Consider the following 17,399-nt stretch of genomic DNA (forward strand, 5'->3'; position numbering starts at 1 on the left):
TTGATGTCAGCACTGCAGATGTGTAAATCAGCTCTTTTAATAACTGATAATCAGTTAAACATATAAACAGACATGATTTGTGAACTGAACAAAGGCTTTTGACACTTGGAATAAACACCTGATGGGTAGGCTGGATTCTCTGCCCTTAAGGAAAAGAGCCCCAGCTGGTTTGAGTATAAGGTTTAATGTAAAGAGACGCTGGATTGGCAGAGTTGGGACAAAACTAGGAGATGCAGTTCTAGACTGACTGAATAGCCGAGGCGCTTGGACAGATTCTGACCATGCTGTCCTGAGTCCTCCAGAGCGCTCTGCATGCCCTGGCTAGAGGCTCACACCGTGATCGACCCTGGCCACCTGAAGGCTCTGATGAATCTCTTCCCAGAGCCATCAAGAGACTGGCTGGCCCGAGTCAACACAGTGGGTGTCATCTTCGGGACAGGCTTGAGGCAGTGGGTACGGAAGAGGGCGTGGGGTTGGGCCGGTACACTTGCCGCATGCAGGGGTCCAGGAGGCGCTCAGCGTGTATGCTTAGCCTTTCCTCTCTCCCTGACTGCTCATGTTTGGGAAGAAGGAGACCATCCAATCAAAGAAAGGTCTTTCCAAAAGCTATATTTGGCGTAAGCTAATGCCACTGCTGGTGCTGCCAGTGGCCAGGCACAGACAGAAGGCCCTGAGGAGCTGGGCGGGAAGGAGAGTGTGGGCGGGGCGGGAACAGCGGCTCACGGCCTGCCCCAGGAGCCCAGCAGCGTGAAGGCCGTGCCGTGGAGGGTAGCATACGGTCCTCCTCTTTGGTCACGCAAAGGCCCTGGCACAGGCCTGGGAAGGGAGAAGAGGGCTGAGCGGTGCAGGCTCTGCCCTCGGGCCCCATGCTTCAGGCTCATCGCGTGGAGACGGTGACGCAGCAAGAGGCGCAGCAGTCAGGCAGACACCCCTGGCTCCTAGGAGCTGCCCTTGTCCTTGTCCTTGTCCTCCATGAGGTCATACCTGTGGGAACAAGCAGAGAAGGCTCAGGTGAGAAGATGACCTTCGTGTTCGCGTGCACATGAGACAAGGTCTCAGGGCTCTCATGCTCCAGATCAGCGGTTCTCAGCTTGGCTCACATCCTTCCTCCTTCCTCCTCAAACAGCCTGGGCCACTGCCAGCGCATCGGGTACTCACCACTGGGCCGCACCCTGGGAAAGGTCTATCTCAGCGAGGTCCAATTGCACCTGTGTTGGAGAGGAGTCGGGGTTACACGTTACTTTTCATGTCTCCAAACACCACGCCCCAGCCTGTCAGGCTCCTGGCCCCAGGGCAGTGCAGGGACAGCTGGGCAGTGTTGCTGCTGACGCGCTACTAAGCGCTGTCCAGCTCTGTGACCCCTGGGCCGCGGCCCGCCAGGCTCCTCTGTCCGTGGGATCTCCGAGGCGAGGGTCCGGAGGGGGCTGCCACTTCCTTCTCCAAACTGGGCAGTGACGTCAAGTGCGTCTGTGCTGCGGTGTCCCCAGGGCGCCGCCTCCCAACAGGGACCACGAGCCTGTCCCCACAGCTCTTCTCCCCGATGCCCTGCCCTCTCACCTTCCCCAGCAGGTCGCGCTCTCTCGACATGAAGGAGGAGCTAGACTTGACAGACACATCCAGCCTTCGCCGGAGCGCCTCGTCCAGCGGCAGCTCCCACTCAAACCTGAGGAAGGACTGGGCGTCAGGGGCAGGGCCCTTCCCAAGCCTGCCGTCTCTTCCCTGGAAAGCCCACAGACTGACCGCTCATTGAACTCAGGATTTAGGGTCCTCTTCTTCTGTGAGGTCTTCCTCTTGGTGCCCCGGTTCTTATCTGGCAGCAGCAACAGTGACACGTAGGGATCAGGGGGATCCCGTCCATTTTGTCGAAGGGCCCTGTGCCAGGAGGGAGGAGGTGAGAAGGCCACCCAGGTGAGAAGGCGGGGACAGGTAGAACCTGGGGGGGGCAGACGGGGCCTCACCGGCAGCCGTGAATGAGGGCAACCAGCTTTCGTTCTTCACTGTGGTACCAAACAGTCAGTTTCAGCTGGCCCAGCGGCCCGGCCGGAGCCTCAGGGGAACTATGGAGAGATGGAGACAGCGCTGGGGGCAGGCAGTGCCTCAGGAGTCTGTAGCTTATCCTTTACGTCCTGGACGGAGCCCGCCTTCCTGTCCCAGCACTTTACCTGTCACTGTGCGTTAGGCGCTGCCTGAGCTCTGGGGCTGAAGAGGTGACCTGAGGGAGTCCGCTCCAGAGCTCCAGTTCGCTCAGAGAGGAGGAGCTGTGGCTGTGGCTGTGAGCCTCCACCCCGGAGTGCTGGGACACCAGGATCTAGACGGACAGGAAGGCGGTGAGCCACGCAGCCCTCCGCTCCCGCCCCCCACGCCCACCACACCTGGCACTCACCCCGAGCTGCGCTCTCAGCAGCACCTGCCCTTGACTGTTGCTGAGTGTAAACCAGCGGTCCAGGCAGAGCCGGTCAGCCGCAAGGAGCTCGGAGAGGGGCAGGGACAGCGAGCCCAGCGTGCCAGTCCCTTCCCCCCGAACCTGCGAAGCAACAGAACTGTCATCAAGGGAGAAGAGAGCCCCTCGGCAGTCCAGTGGTTAGGCCCGGGCGCTCTCACTGCTGGGCCCAGGTTCGATCCCAGCACAAGCCTTGCAGCATGGTCAATAAAGGGAGAGGATTTAATCCGGGCATCCTGGGTCCAAAATGCTTGGACATTCAGGTGGTTTTGGTGACAGACTCGCCTTCGTGAAGGGCAGGGGAAGCTGTGGTAACAGTCGCTGCTGGCCCCATTTCCCTTCTTCAACCAGAACAGACCGTATGATCTTTACTTTCTCAGTTTTGATAAATTATCCCAGTAATAACTGCACAGGGTGGGGAAAAGAACAGTAAAAATGAAATTGTCTCCTGCCCATCCTACCCTCATGTCCACACTCTACCCCAGAGCTCTTCCTGTTTCTTTACACCGGCATAATTCTAACTAAACTAACATGCCTATGTCTCTATTTCATAACTTGCCAGCTTTACTATCTACTGATTCTCTGCTGTGCACGATGATTAGCTGAGCTCATTTACATCTCTCCTCTACCTCTGTCAGCGTTGTTAATAGCTGCGTTACTTTAAGTTCTATTGGTTTCTACTCATGTAGTTCTCTACTTCCTGTTCTATCAACTTTGGAAGGTATTTCTTGACTCCTTACTCCAGAAAGAGCCCGGCACTCCTATATTAACTCCCCTCATCCTCTCTTACACCTCCCAAACCTCATGACTTTTTGGTCACCCTTCAAACCCACTGAACCCACTGAAACCTAGTTTCACTCCATTCCAGCTCCTGAAGTTGTTTCAGTCATCGGTGCCTCCTGGTTTTCAAAGTCAGTGAATAGTTTTCAGTCATCCGAGTTTACCTCTCGATACCATCTGGTCACTTCCTGTGACTTCTGTGACCCAGCCCTTCGCGGTGAGCGTCGCCCTGGACTGCAGGCTCTGACGGCTCCATCCGCCCTTCATCTGTTGCAGCGCCCAGCGCATCCCCCCTTTGTCTCCTTCTGACTCTTCACGTGCCCCGAGAGCGCGTGCTCACGCTCACGACTGCAGCTACCGCCTGTGGCTTGCTCACGATGCTCAAACAAGAGGGAGAGGAAGGAACCCCACAACGGGCAGAGATCTGCCTTCCGAATGGCCGGCTCCCCTCGGGTGGCCCTCAGGGATCTCAGCTTCAGGAAGCCCTGCTCCGTGCACCCGTCTGCGCGAGAACGCAGGAGTTAACGCACAGACTGCTCTTCGCTTCTCCCCACCCCCTCCCCCTCCACGTCCGAGTAACAGCCAAGCATCATCTGGCCTTTCTCAGTTCTTGCTTCAATTGCTCTTAACAGTCTCTTAACTGATCCACCGGCCTCCAGTGTTGCCTTCCTCCAGCTCATGTCTGACAGCAATAGTCTTCCTACGTATGAGTCTGGATGTCATCTCTCATTCTTTCAAGTGTTTCCCTATGCCTTTAGGATAAAGTCTAAATTCTCAACATAATTTTTAAGAACTCTTGTGATCTTGCTCCTGCCTGTATCCTTAATATATTATTTGCTTCCATTCCCTTCTTAGCCTGAAGGGTCCTCCTTTCCTTTTCTTGGTCAGGGCCTGTCTACCCGTAAGCTAAGGATGCCTTTCTTACTACCCACCCTCACCTCTCCCTCCTCCTCTTCTCCCCTCGCTGCCTTCTACCTCAGCAGCTATTCTCTGGTTATTTTTCTCCTGAAAGGAGTATGAGCTCCAAACAGCTCAGAACCACCTCTTATCTCTGCACGCGCGGTGCCTGCTCCAGCGCCCGGGCTGTGGCAGCAATCTGGTAAATGTGGAGGATGAGTTTGTAGTACCTGCAACTCCAGAATCTCGGTGTTTGGTTTCCTGATGAGAAAGGAGGCGCTCTCATTCCAGACGGGGGTGGCCGTTTGGGGAAGAGTCTGGTGGAGAGGAGGGGGATCCTCAGTGATTGACATTCTCTCCTCTTCCTCTCAGCACCCCCATTCTTAGTCCTGCGGCATTTCCCAATACAGTACCTTCGTTTTATGAGACGTATCTCCCACAGCAAGAGTAGCATAAGGGCTGGGAGGCTTGGTACCTTTTCGGAGCTGGAAAGAAAATACTGGTCTTAAATGTGCCCCAGTTAAGGCAGATCCCCTGTCCCACAGCCAGCAGCCCATGTCCCTATTGCCGCTTGACAGCCACCACTGTCCTGGCCTTGGGCAGACAATTCTTCCCATCCCAGTACCACCCTGGGAGAGAGGAATCTGGAGTTTACTACTCCAAGCACCCCAGAAGCATCCAAACCTGAGGGGTGTAGGAGGGCCAAGGAGCTGTGGGGCGTGGGGAGCAGGTCTCACCGGCAGGTCCTCGGCCCGCTCCAGGTAGACAGACAGCAGGGCCGCCGCGAGGTCTGCACTCTTCTGGGTCTGGATCAGGCTATTCACCTGCAGCACCTCGGGGAGGACACGGGGATGGGGGTAAGGGACGCCCCGGAGGGCTGGCATACGCCTTGAGAGCGGGCAGAAGAGCTTCCTTTGGCCCACCCTGGGTCCTTTCCTCCTTCCAGCATCTTTCCTTACCTCTTCTAACTCGGCAGCAGTGGGGCGGGGGGTCAGACGCTCCAGACGCATGTGTAGGCGGCCAGAAGGGACATCCTCCAGGGTCAGCCACTGTGGAAGCAGGCAGTGTGAAGACTGGAGTGTGTGGGGCCAGGGACCACGAGAATGAGATGTGCAACTGGGTCAGGAGGGACTGTCGATTCTTTGTTTTTAATATACCATCTGTGGACCCTATTTGAAGCCTTTATTGAATTTGTTACAATGTTGTTTTTCTTTAAATGTTTTTGGGTTTTTTTTAATTTTTTTGGTTTTTTTGGCTGCAAGGCCTAAGGGATCTTAGCTCCCACCAACAGTCAAGGCCACACCCAGCACACGGAAGGTGAAGTCAACCACTGGACCTCCAGGGAAGTCCCAAGGGATTGCTGATGGTCGTTTCAGGCTCACCTCATCAAGGAAGCCACTGTTTAAGACTGTGGTGAGGTTCACTTTACACCTGCAGGGTAGAAAGATTAAAATTAAGGTCTGCGGTCAAGAGCCAAGTCTCTCGTCCCCATGAGGCCAGACGCCCTGGCCTGTAAGACCCAGCTTGTCTTCCTCGTCGGACCTCACCCTCTCACCTGCCCAGAAAGTCGTCCTTGTCCAGGTCTTTGTCAAAAACCTCAACCTCTAGCTCTTGACCTGGGATTGATGTGACGATCACCTAGTGGAAGAGAACAGTGGAATCATTTCCTTTTCTTCTCCGAATGACTGGATTCCCCCTCCAGTCAGCTGAACCCCAGAAGTTTTCTGGACCAGTTTCAGAGGTGGCGGAAAGATGGGGCAGGACTGGGAAGAGTTCTAGCCTTCAATTCTGACCTCAAAGACCTCGTTCCAACGGGGATTGAGATCTTCCCGAACAACACGGCTGCGGAAGCTTCGTCCTGCCAGCTTTAGTTTGACATAGGGGTCTGACTTGCCCTTCACTAATCCCCCTAAGAAGCGGTCTTTGGCAATCAGGTCCTGGGCCTCTAATACATGGATCCGAAGCACATTCTGCAAAAGGGACAGATGGGGACACCATATGGCAGTCAAAGAGAGACACCGGTCAGACCCAGTCTTGAAACAGGTTTTGCATGTGTAGAGGACCACAGTGGGCAAACAGACGCTAGTCCTATCCGGTACAGACTTACCTCCGTCCCAAAGCTACTGTCAGGAGTGGTGTGACAGGGCCGAGGTGGAACATCCACACTGCTGCCTGCCCGTGGGCTCTCGTCCAGGTCCCAGGCCCCAGGAGTGCCAGGCATGGCCGGGAAGCGCACTTCCGACGTGTCCAAGTACAAGAGCTGCGAGGGCAGAGTGCTTGTCGAGTCAAAGGCGGCATCTGGCCACCAGCAGGCAAGGTATGTGGGGCCTGGCAGGCGGAGCAGGGGCTCTGACCGGGAAACTAGGTCCCTGCCTTGGCTGGGCTCATCTCTGGAGGGTTCCCTCCACACTCACCCTACTCTGACACCATCTCTTCCCCCAGTCAGAGCAACAAACTGTGTGTGTGTCTGCTAAACGCTCCCACATACACTAGCTCATTTCATCGCAAAGGATTCCCTTTCCTTTTTTTTTTTGGCTGCATGTTCCCAGACCAGGGACGGAAGCTGCAGCCCTGCAGTGGCAGCGCAGAGTCTCAGCGACTGCAGCCAGCGAAGTTCCCTTTCTTCTTTTGGGTGTGCGTGTGCACACCCACGAGCGAGCCACCTTTCCTTACTCTAATGCCACAAGGAATCCACAAGGTCCTTCTCCGCCCATAGCACTGTCTCCCCTCCATACCCTCATGACGAGTTTCATGTAGAGACGGGAGTTTGGGCCGGAGCTGCTGAGCTGGAACCACTGGTCCAGGGTGAGCTCCGGGGCAGTCAGCAGGCGAGCCAGAGGCAGGGTCAGTGCCCCTAAAGTCAGGGCCCTGGAGTCATCCTTCACCTGCAGGCGCAGGAAGAGGGGACGGGGAGAGAGATTAGGGGGAAGGGGTACACGATGGAAATGACGACGCGGCCGCAGCTTCACTCTGAGCCAGTCACAAACCTGCTCCGCTCCGGGCCATCCTTTATAGTCCTCTGTCCACTCCATGGTCCCTGCCTCCTCGCTCTTTCTGGTCTCCTTACCTGGCACGTTCTCATCTTCTCTGCCTATTTAAATCCTGATATTGCAGCCCCTCTGAAAATCCTACTTCTGTCACAAAGTCTCTCTAGTTACTCCAGCCATCCTCAGCACCATACTTTTGGGTATTTGACTCCCACTGGTTAATGTTGAATCATCTTTCCTTACATATGTTTGTCTCCTCTATGAAACTAGCCAGTAAGTTTCATGACAGCAGATACTGTGTTCCATGCTTTTTCTATGATCTTAAAAGTGCTAGATGTCTGGGAGGTTGGGATTGGCATATGCACAATACCATACTGTGATAGAGATAATCAACAAGGGCCTACTCTATAGCACAGGGAACCATACTCAATACTCTGCAATAAATTATATGGGAATAAAACCTGAAAAATAAATATATGAATATGTATAACTGAATTACTTTGATGTACATCTGAAACACAATGTTGTTCTAACTCTATACTCCAATATATAACAGAAAACTTTTAAAAAGAAAAATATGCCAGGAAGAAAATGCTACGTGTCTAACTAGTGCTCAACACGTTCTTCCCTTTTAAAAAATATTTTTTTTGAGGCATAATTTACAAACCACAAAAATCACTCATTTGAAAGTACACAGTTCTCAATTATAAGAATGAGCCTAGAGAGGTGGGTGGGGAAACGTGGAGAGTGTAAGAGGTGCAGAGTCTCGGTAATGGACTGAAAATAGAGACCATGGAATCCCCTGGCAGTCCAGTGCTTTAGGACTCCATGCCCTCGTTGCAGAGGGCCCAGGTTCGATCCCTAGTCAGGGAACTGTGACCTGGAAAGCCACACAGTGAAACAAACAAACAAAAAAACCCAAGAGAAAGAGAGATCAGAGGAGGAGATGCAGAGAAGAAATGGCGCAGCCCCGAGAAGACAGAAGAGCATCCAGCGGGAACCGAGGCGACTCTCACCTGCACGTCGAGATCCTGGCTCCGAGGGTCTTGCAGGAAGAACCGGAAGGCCTGCTCCCACACTGGACAGTTGCTGCTGTAGACAGCCTGGAGGAACGCAGGACTCGGTCAAGGGTGCATGGCCCAGCACCAGTTCTGTCTCTCCAGAAAACCCCGGCCCTCACGGCGGCCTAAAGGGAACACTTCATCCCAAGAATGGTCCCCCTCCTGTCCCCGCACACGAGGCCTCCCACACGGCGCCCTCGTCCCGGCCGCCACCTTGCTCTCCTGCGTCACGTCCTGGGTCGACAGCTGTACCATGGGGTTGGGCTCCTTGTTCCCCTTCTTCAGCTGCGGGTGGCAGAATGCAGAAGTCACCATCTTGGTGGCTTTGTGTTTCAGTGAAGGAAGGTGGGCTCTCGTCAGGGTCTCTCCCCTGAGGCGCCTCTGGTCCCTTCTGCGGAGTCCCCATGTCCACACGCTGCTGCCACTGGGGCAGAGTGGGCAGGGGCCAGGGAGGGAGTGGAGGGCTGACCCCACGGCTCCCTGCGCACCCGCCCTCGGGAGCCACACTCACGGGAAGATCCTGGGCGCGATCCAGGTAGACGACTAAGATGGCGGCCGACGGCGGCTCCGGGCGGGAAGACACTCCGCGGTTCCACTGCAGGATCTGGCCGGGGGTGGCAGCGGTCAGACCTCCACCCACTCGGGCCCCCGTACTGCTGGTCACCCATTTCTGCCCTGCGAGCTTCCCGTTCTGCACATTAGTTACCTGCTCCAGTTTTTCGACATCTGGCAGAAGGGAAAGCCATTCTAGCCTTAAGTGAACTTGGCCTTGCCCACCTTGAAGAGGGAACCACTGGAGGGAGAGGTGGAAGAGAGTGAGGAGAGATCAGGTACCCACCCAGCTTCCTCCCCGCCAATGCAGTAACCACTGTCTACACAAGGGGGGCACCACCCTCCACCTTCCTCTTCTCCCAGCTTACTTCATCCATTACTCCAGCCTGCAATACTTTCCCTACATCCAGCTTCATTCTGGGCGGGGAGGGGATGGGGGTGGCAATGATGGCAGTGAAAGGGAAAAAAGAAGATAGTGTTACAATTAGCAGAATGTCATTCTTTGGCCCGCTTCTCACCCAGAAATAACTGGCAGATCTCAGACTCCCTTCTTACACTCAGGAGGTATTTAAGTATGTGTGCATGGTGGGGATGAAGGGTGGAAAGTTGGGAAAGAAAATGATTACTATTCCCCTGGCCTGGAAAAGGATTATAATTACCTCTGGGATGTCAGTGGCCCTGGGTTTAGATTCCTAACGTAGGCAGAGTCTCACCTGCCCAAAAAGTCATCTTTGTCTGGATCCTTGTCAAACACCTCCACCTCAATTTCCTGTCCTGGTACCTCATGCACCATCACCTGAAGAATACAGAGGGATAAGGGTCTGCAGGTGAGCAGCATCCCATCAGCATCTTCTCTCAACACCTCCTGGACTTCCCCACCTGACCATGCCCCCCCCCCCCCCGACCCCCGACTCCTTGGCTCTCCCACCTCGTAAGTCTCTCCCCACTGGGGGTTGAGTTCCTCATTGATGACACGGCTGCAGAATGCCTGGGTGCCCACTCGCACAAGCGCATAGGGGTCTGACTTGCCCTCAATCAGGCCCTTCACGTATTTATCCTTGGAGCTCAGCCCTCGAGCGGCCAGCAAGTGAATCCGAACTATGCCCTGAAGGGGAGGAATCAGATTGTGAGAAATTAAAGACCCACCACAGGGTTCCTGAGTGAAGGCTCTATCTGGGGGGAGAGGCCGTACCCTGGGAAGAGGGGAACGCAGCTGGGCCACATCTTGAAGGTCAGGCACGAGGGGCACCAGTAGTCGGTTGGGCAACACAAGGAAGGCAGCGATGGAGTCCATGATCATGGTGTCAGAGAGGGAGCTGAACAGGGGAGCGGAAACGGAGGTGAGTGTGAGGGTCCCTGTTTCCCCACCCCCAAGAGAGACCTACAGCTGGAGGGAAGGTCTTTCCTGAAAATACCTTTCGCTACCCTTGCCCCTCATTTCTCACCTCCTGCTCAGCCCCTTCCTCGCTGCCATCCAGCTCTTTTTTCTCCCTTTGTCCCTGGCTGAGGATCCTGTAGCCCTCTTCAATCTCTACCAAAATGCAGGCCCCACAGGAGAAAAACCACACTACAAAACTTCTCAGGAGTATTTGTCTCAGTTCCCCAACTAGGGTCAAGGCTCCTGGAGGAAACCCGCTGCATTTTGTTTAATATTTATGTAGCTGTACTGGGTCTTAGTTGCGGCACAAAGGATCTTTAGTTGTGGTATGGGGGATCTAGTTCCCTGACCAGGGATAGAAGCCAGGCCCCCCGTGTTGGGAGGTCGGACTCTTAGCCACTGGACCACCAGGGAAGTCTCCCAGCTGCATCTTTCACTGCTCTGTACCCCTTAAATCTTCAAATTAGGGTTGGAACACAGCAGGTGCTCAGTAAGTCCTTGATACCTGAGTCCTGGGATATCCAGCAGGTTGGTCATCCCTGTCCAGTTGATATCCAGGGTCTGGAAGCAAACAGCAGAGGGATCAGGACACAGCAGGTGGGGGGGGTCATGCCCAGACAACTGTTGCCAGCGCCCTGCTGGTTCTCAGCCTGCTTGCCAGTTCCCTCCCCCCCTCCCCCATTCCCCACTGGGGAGATCGAGGTGGCCATCCTCCACCTCCCAGTCCTCTCTGCTTCCCCCATTTCTCTACCGCTCCTGGATGTCTTCTCTTACTGGGCGTCGGATGAAGAACATCGACACAGCCCCCACGATAGGAAGGTCTCCCATGAGTGGTTCCAGAATCACCCGTAAGATGCCATGTAGCTGGGGAAGAAAGAAATGAATAAAGCCTTTCCTCAGAAAAGGTCTTTTTTCCCTCCCAGACCTCCCCAGCCTTGGTTTCCCAACCTCCCACTTCAGCCATCTACTGAAACTCCAGATAAAGGCTTCCTGTGGAGGCCCCAGGCATCTGCCTTACCTGCATGCCCTTGACTCCTGCTTTGCAGAAGTATTTCTTCACTTCCACATCAATCTGAACGTCACCTACGTAGCTGGGTGTTGGGGAGAAAGAGAACAGGGGGTGAGTCCTAGGCTGAAGTGGGGTGAGGGGAGTCAAGAGGTCAGAGTGCCCGGGAAGGGGATCCGGGAGAAGTGGCAAGGAGCAGCACCTGATGTTCAAGTCCAGCAGGATCTGTTTTTTGCTCTGACCAGTGTGAACCTTGACTCCAAGGATGCGCAGTGGCTGTAGAGAGAAGAATGCTCGAGAGGGGAGGGAGAGACCCCCTTAGGCCACCTGCCTCCCCTGTCCCCATCTCTTCCCTTCCATTCCTTCCCCTCCTATACAAGTACCTTTTCACCCAGTTCCACTCGTGTAAAGGTAAATGTCTGCAGGTGGGGGTTAGATCCTCGAACAGCTGGGGCCACAGTTTCGGCGAGAAGCTTCTCCATATACTGGCCCAAAAAGGGCCAGACCTGGGCCACCATCTGGGAGAAAGGGGGCTGGTCACAGAAGAGCCCGCTTTCCCTCTGCAGACAAGTTCCTCCAGCATCCTCCCCGCAGGGAGGCCAGAACTGAAGTGTGGCAGGGTCTGGCAAGATAAACGAACCCTATTCTCCCCATCATGAAAAACAAAACCAGGACAATCAACCCTCACCTTATTGAGCCACTCAGCCTTTTCCACATCTGGGAAGCTGACCTGGAGGTGGAAAAAAATGGAGATAGTGGTGAGCACGATCCTTTGCTTGTGGCTTCCTGCTAAGATGCCCACTGAGGAAACTGAAGTGGACAGGGCCTCCGCACACCCAGGGGCTGGGGGTGGAGCTGTGTGTCCTGGGGATCTAGTCTTCCGCTGGGCCACACAAAGTTGCTCTGCAGATAGCTCCAGGGTATGAAATGATGACAGCTGCTGAGGCGGAGAGGAGGAGGGGAGAGAAGAGCACATTCCTTCAGGAGGGGAAGGTCCTGACCAATCAGAGTCTGAGGAGGAAATCCTGGGATCTGGCTCCTTTTATCAGCCTTCCTTCTGCCCTGGGAACCACTGCTTCTACACCAAGAGGTGAAGCAGGAAGCGGCTCCTGAGTTAGGGAGGGGCCAGGAGAGCTGTTTGGGCCCAGGCTGGTGTCTTCTTTCTTTATAATCAGTCTGACTCCTTTCCTGGGAAGGAGGTACACCTGTGCTTTGTACTGGGGGAGGAGGAGGGGGGAGCCGCTTTAAGGAGGAAGATTAATTCCTCTGATGAGGAGGAGGAACAGAAACAGCTGCTGCCTGGGCTCCAAGGCCTGTGGGACCATTGCTCCCCCTTTCTCCTCCCCAGTTCAGAGTCTGGGAAGCATGGCTATGTCTGCCAAGTGTCAACTTTAATTTCCCCTAGACGGGCACCTCTGCTGGGAGGAGCGGGAAGGGAGGGCCCGGGAGAGGCTGGGTAACGGGCTGGGCACCTGCAAGACCTGAGAGAAGCCATCAGGCCCCTCACCACAGCAGAGGGGGCGAAGAAAACGGGTCCTGGCTCGAACCCAGCAAGCGCAGCCCGCAGTCCGGAAAAGGGTGGGGCCGGCCAGGGGCGGTGGAGTGTGGGCAGCGGGCACTGCAGAAGTCGCATGCGCCCCCCCCCTGCAGCACCCCCGCCCTTTGTCCAGCAGCCGCCTCCACTGCTCCGTGGCCCAGCCACCCCAGGCTGAAAAGAAGAGGGTCGGAGGGTCCGTCCAGGTGCGGGGCCTCGACTGGGCAGCGCTCCCAGGGCGGGTCTCGGGGTACTCGAGGATAAGAGCGGGAAAAGGGAGAAAAACCTTATGGCCTTAAATGGGTATTTAAAAAAAAAAAAAAGTCTTGGGGAGGACAGGAAAGAGGAGGAACCCCTCTGAGAGGCCACCGGAGCGGGGATGCCCAGCAGCAGCGTGAGTGGCACCAGAAACAAGGAGGGGCATTGGAATGGTCGTTTGGAGGAAGAGCCACGCCTGAGACGGGCTTCCCAGATGTTATTACTGTTCTTGCCTAAGCGTGGAGGAAGAGGTCCTGATTTTGTGGAAGAATCGGGATCCAGGCGTGCGGAAGGGGGTGGATAGTCGCTCCCAAGAGTGGCGCGTCCTAGCATGCAGGCGGCTAGCGGGCCAAAGGGGTAAGTCTGGGGCTCATCGTCCCAAGGTGAGGAGCTGACTTTAAGGATAGGGAGAGCCCTCGAACTGGGGCGCTTAAAGGGGGCTATTCTGTATTGAGGATTGAAGGTGGTCGCTCACCCAGGCAGGTAGCTCTCGATGGCTCATGTAAAGAGTTTTCGCCGTAAGCCGTTCTTCATCGTCCAGCAGCTGCCGCGCGACTCGAAGGCTCCGTTCTTTCTCCTCGCGAACCCGGCGCCAGCCCAGATAGAGGGCGAGGCCGAAGAGCACAAAACCCACGCTGAGCCCCATTGCCCCGGCCAGGTACACCGGCACTAGAACCAGCAGCCGCCGCCCGAACGAGCTCAGCACCGCCAAGGCCTCGCCCGCCGCTCCTGGGCCGGCAGGTTGGTCCCCAGAACTCTGCTCTGGCTTTGCGTGAGCAGCAGGGGGCTGGTCAGGGGGCTCGGAGGGAGGGTAGGGCTGGTCCACCCGGCTGGGGCCGGGGCTGGAGCCGCTTCCAGGAGAGGGCTCCATGCTGCCACCTCAGGGAGGACCCGCCCAACCCAGAGATCAGCTAGAGGTTGCCTAGTTTTGCGACTGGCTCCCCCTGTTACAAACCGTACACCCCAGGATGGGGGAGGGGATTTCAGGCCACGCCCCTCCGTTCTGACTATTTGGGTTGGTCCGCACCGCAGAGACGAAGGTGGAGTCAAAAGCTCGGAACCCCGCCCCCTTCCGCGAGGAGGGGCAAAGGGCTCGGGAGAAGCAGGACCTTGCTGATTGGACCTGAGTGCCAAGATGGGCGGCCCGGGATGGCGGGAAAAGGAGGTAAAGGCTAAAGACTAGCATGTGATTAGTTAGAAACGGGAGGAGGCGTGGCTACCATTTAAAGAGGAGAGGCGGGACCAGGAGTCCCCCACGTGGGATTGGCGTGCCTATGGTATGACGTCACGCGGAGCGCTCCGCTAATTACTCGGCTTTAGAGGTAGATTGAGTAGCGAAGTTGAGGGGTTGTGGAGGGTGGGGATTTCCTTCCACTCTATTCAGACAATTTGGCAGAACTTGGTCTGGGTTCCTACGTGTTAAATTTGTCTCCTTCCCCTTGTTTTCATTCTTTAAGCATGCCTTATCCTTCCACTTTTTTTCTGGCTGTCCTTACAAAAGGAAAAGGAAATTACCCTATTTGGAATGAAAGTGTTCAGTGACCTACCCTGTCTATCTTGTTCCCAGTCTTCTGCCTCGTCTATGCAGTGTAATGACAGCCTCTGGAAAACAAAAAACAAAAAACTGGAAAGTCTGAAAATTACAGAGTTTAGATAATTCAGACTTCTGGCAAGGGGTTGGGGGGGGAAGCAGGGTGAATAGGAAGTGAGGTTTTATCTTTAGAAATCTCCAAGTACGTCCATTCTACCTCCAAGAATTAGTCATCTCTATTTTAAAGAGATTAAAACTAAACTGGATCCAAAGGGAGGTGGGGGCTCAGCTGTAGCAGAAGTGATATTTTCCAAGAATTCCTGAATTTGAGGAACCGCTAGGACACTAAAATGGGTAATCAAGAGTAATGAGACAATTCTGTTTCTCATTTGCCTGTGTTACACGGAAGGTGTTTAGAATATAGTCAGATGTGGAACTCAGTGCTACATTGCACTGTGTAGGTTTAGGAATGAAAAAATTCAGGGTACACTGATGAGGACTCCTGTTACCAGTTAACTGGACTTAGAGTGTTGTCTAGGGACTTAGAAACTGGGCTGATTGGAAGCCCAGGAGAGACGGATTGGCCATGATTACTTTTTAATGCAAATATATGTGGAGCTGTGTTACTGCTTGATTTGCAGCTGTTAAATTTTATTTAGCTCTGCAGGGCATAGATTTCATCAGGCTATGTTTCATCAAAGCTGTTTAAAACTTATCCCTGCCCACATTCCTCCCTTAAATTTTCTCACTTCCCTTTCTCTTTCTCTGAAACAGTAGCTAAACTGCTTCTTTCAGTTTGCAGAACTGTATAAAGGACAATTTTCTATCTATGTTCTCCATATCCTGAGATGAGCAGGTATAAAAGGAGTTCAAGGGGTTATTATTTCTGATTCCTTGGAGGAGGTAAGAATGATTTGTCTGCCCACCAGCTGATGAAACAGAACCATAGCAGGAAAATGTATGAACATCCTTAGAGGAAAACCTAATAAAACTAAAATGTGCCAAATACTGGAGTAGAGGGAAGACCTAATAAAACTAAAATGTGCCAAATACTGGAGTAGAGGGGAGTCCCTTAGGCTGGGGGATGAAGAGGGTGACTTACGGAAGTTCCTTTCCAAACTTTTCCCCTTTCTCATCCTATCCAGATCAGACCCTCCTACTGAAGACAGTATGTGGAAGACAAAAGCTCATCCTCAGGAAGGTCTCTTCGCAACTGGCACCCAGGAACCACAGAATCAGCAGCTGCAATGCAGGCACCAGAAGGAGTAAACAGGGTGGGTCCCCACCCATTGACAATTCTGCTGCCCAGGTGCCACCTGGTGGTGATATGCAGTAAGCGGGTAACAGGAAAAAGGATGGCCATTTGTTAGAGGAAGTGTCTAAGGGAGGAGAGCATTGAGACTTCCTGGTTTTGCATTCTGCCTTTATATGTAAATTACGATTGCCTCCCAGGGTTGGAAGTGGTAATCTGGTCCCAGACTACTCTTCAAGATGGCAGTGGCCACAAAATTTGAGGGAACTTCCTCTGTATTATTCCTTACAAGTCACTGGAAGGTAGTGGTCCCATTGTTGGGTGGTTCTATTATTAGCACTTAACTTATGCCAAGCTGGAGCCAGACTGCCTGAAGAGATTCGTGGATCCATTCTTTACTAGTTGTGGAACCTTGGGTTGATTACCTTCTTTAAGTCTTTCTCCTCTGGGAAACAAGTACAATAATAATGCCCATTGTGTCAATGAAATACAGCATGTAAAGTGACAAGCACAGTGCCTCGGTTTCTATTAAGTACTCACATGTTAGCTGTTTTCTAGAACTCTCCGCTTGTGCAGCAAGACAGGAACTTTATTAGGTAGCCCTTCAAATATCTGAAGACATCTATGGGGTCTATCCACAGTCTTATCAATTTTTTTTCCCAGATACCCCACTGGTTTGCCAATGGCCCTCTGTAAAAACTATTTAGAAGAACACACAATACCTTAGAACTGACTCCTGTCAGACAGACATGGTACAACTGCTACGTTTATAATGCGCAACTATGGTTTTTTTATCCTATGGAGCTTCTAGAAAGATGCCTACACAACAGGCTTGTATTATTAACTGACATATTATGAAGAATAATATTTTAATTTTTCTGCAGCCAGTTGGGAGTCACATGTTGTTCTCATGTGAATTATTGCTAATATAGAGCTCTACATTTGTTTCTCAGGCAGGTTCAAGTAATTTTTAGGGGCAGAGTCAATCAAAATTGACACTTCTGATTAGTCAATCCAACTTACCGACATTTCCAGTATTACTTAGAATTTCTTTGTGTTATGTTAGTGAGTAGGCTTTTCATATTTTTATACAATGAAAAAAATATAGCCCTTGGGTATATCTCTAACATGAATGTGCCCATCAACATTTACTAGGCACAAATGTTCAGTTTCGATTCCATCAAATTCTACTATTAACTGACCCATAATTATTCTCTTATCTGCAATGACTTAGGTGAGAAAGAGGAAAGCAGTTTCTGACATCTGGGGAATGGCCTGACACAGCTGGCCTTTGGAATTATTAGGGGGCTGACCTGGGTTCACAGGTAGGTACTGTTGGACACAATCTCACAAAACACCAACATCAAACAAGGGCACTCAGTGATTGTGATGAAGTGAGGCAAAAAAACAAAAACAAACCAAGATCACAATTTTGTTTAAGCGCTAAACAAGGTCAGTGTGCAAACCTTAAACTGCAAACATCCCCCTCTCCCAGCTAATGACTACTGCTTCATTACTTATTGCAGTTTCAGCTTCATTTTAGTCTGTCCTTTTTCTAGATAAGATACCCAATCATAGAGTTTTCCCTGCTTCCCTAACAGCACCCAATTTAGAGTGAAGCTCTATTTCCTTGAACCTTCTCCAAACTCAATGAAAGTCCAAGTCCTATAGGTCCTTTCTAACACCCTCTTGCAAGACACACATGGTTCCACATGGTACCCTC

General features: G+C 53.0%; 1 protein-coding gene and 1 long non-coding RNA gene across 3 annotated transcripts; one reads left to right on the forward strand and one right to left on the reverse strand.

The window, feature by feature from the left end:
- Positions 1-13,855, reverse strand: ESYT1 (extended synaptotagmin 1). 2 transcript variants are annotated; one of them, XM_061132345.1, is made up of 31 exons: positions 13,369-13,855; positions 11,790-11,831; positions 11,485-11,619; positions 11,304-11,377; positions 11,114-11,186; positions 10,870-10,959; positions 10,601-10,656; positions 9,910-10,033; positions 9,646-9,822; positions 9,431-9,513; positions 9,086-9,134; positions 8,872-8,958; positions 8,677-8,769; positions 8,379-8,450; positions 8,121-8,207; positions 6,853-7,002; positions 6,225-6,377; positions 5,911-6,087; positions 5,673-5,755; positions 5,500-5,548; positions 5,077-5,166; positions 4,855-4,941; positions 4,531-4,602; positions 4,348-4,434; positions 2,384-2,524; positions 2,163-2,308; positions 1,959-2,057; positions 1,741-1,872; positions 1,558-1,663; positions 1,159-1,208; positions 1-984 (listed from the first exon to the last, which is right to left on the reverse strand). In XM_061132345.1, the coding sequence occupies exons 1-31, from the start codon at positions 13,762-13,764 to the stop codon at positions 939-941; spliced, it is 3,306 nt and encodes a 1,101-aa protein (XP_060988328.1). In that variant the 5' UTR covers positions 13,765-13,855; the 3' UTR covers positions 1-938. The 2 variants fall into 2 exon arrangements, with proteins under 2 accessions (XP_060988328.1, XP_060988320.1); XM_061132337.1 differs by having other exon boundaries at positions 4,855-4,950.
- LOC133048635 (uncharacterized) lies at positions 13,517-16,999 on the forward strand. Its single transcript, XR_009691078.1, has 4 exons — positions 13,517-13,634; positions 13,926-14,058; positions 15,570-15,698; positions 16,911-16,999. It is a non-coding gene; the product is annotated as an uncharacterized LOC133048635 (long non-coding RNA).
- Positions 17,000-17,399: the final 400 nt, after the last annotated feature.

The sequence above is a fragment of the Dama dama genome, chromosome 3 (genome assembly GCF_033118175.1).
Source record: "Dama dama isolate Ldn47 chromosome 3, ASM3311817v1, whole genome shotgun sequence".
Lineage (NCBI taxonomy): Eukaryota > Metazoa > Chordata > Mammalia > Artiodactyla > Cervidae > Dama > Dama dama.

What these genes read in the sequence shown, in the direction of transcription:
- ESYT1 (XM_061132337.1), bottom strand. Translation starts at nt 13,764, where the DNA reads ATGGAGCCCTCTCCTGGAAGCGGCTCCAGCCCCGGCCCCAGCCGGGTG. An exon ending in CTGCTGGACTTGAACATCAG is followed by an intron (nt 11,187 to 11,303) that starts GTGCTGCTCCTT and finishes CCCAACACCCAG; the next exon opens with CTACGTAGGTGACGTTCAGA. An exon ending in AGCGCGACCTGCTGGGGAAG is followed by an intron (nt 1,209 to 1,557) that starts GTGAGAGGGCAG and finishes TCTCCAACACAG; the next exon opens with GTGCAATTGGACCTCGCTGA.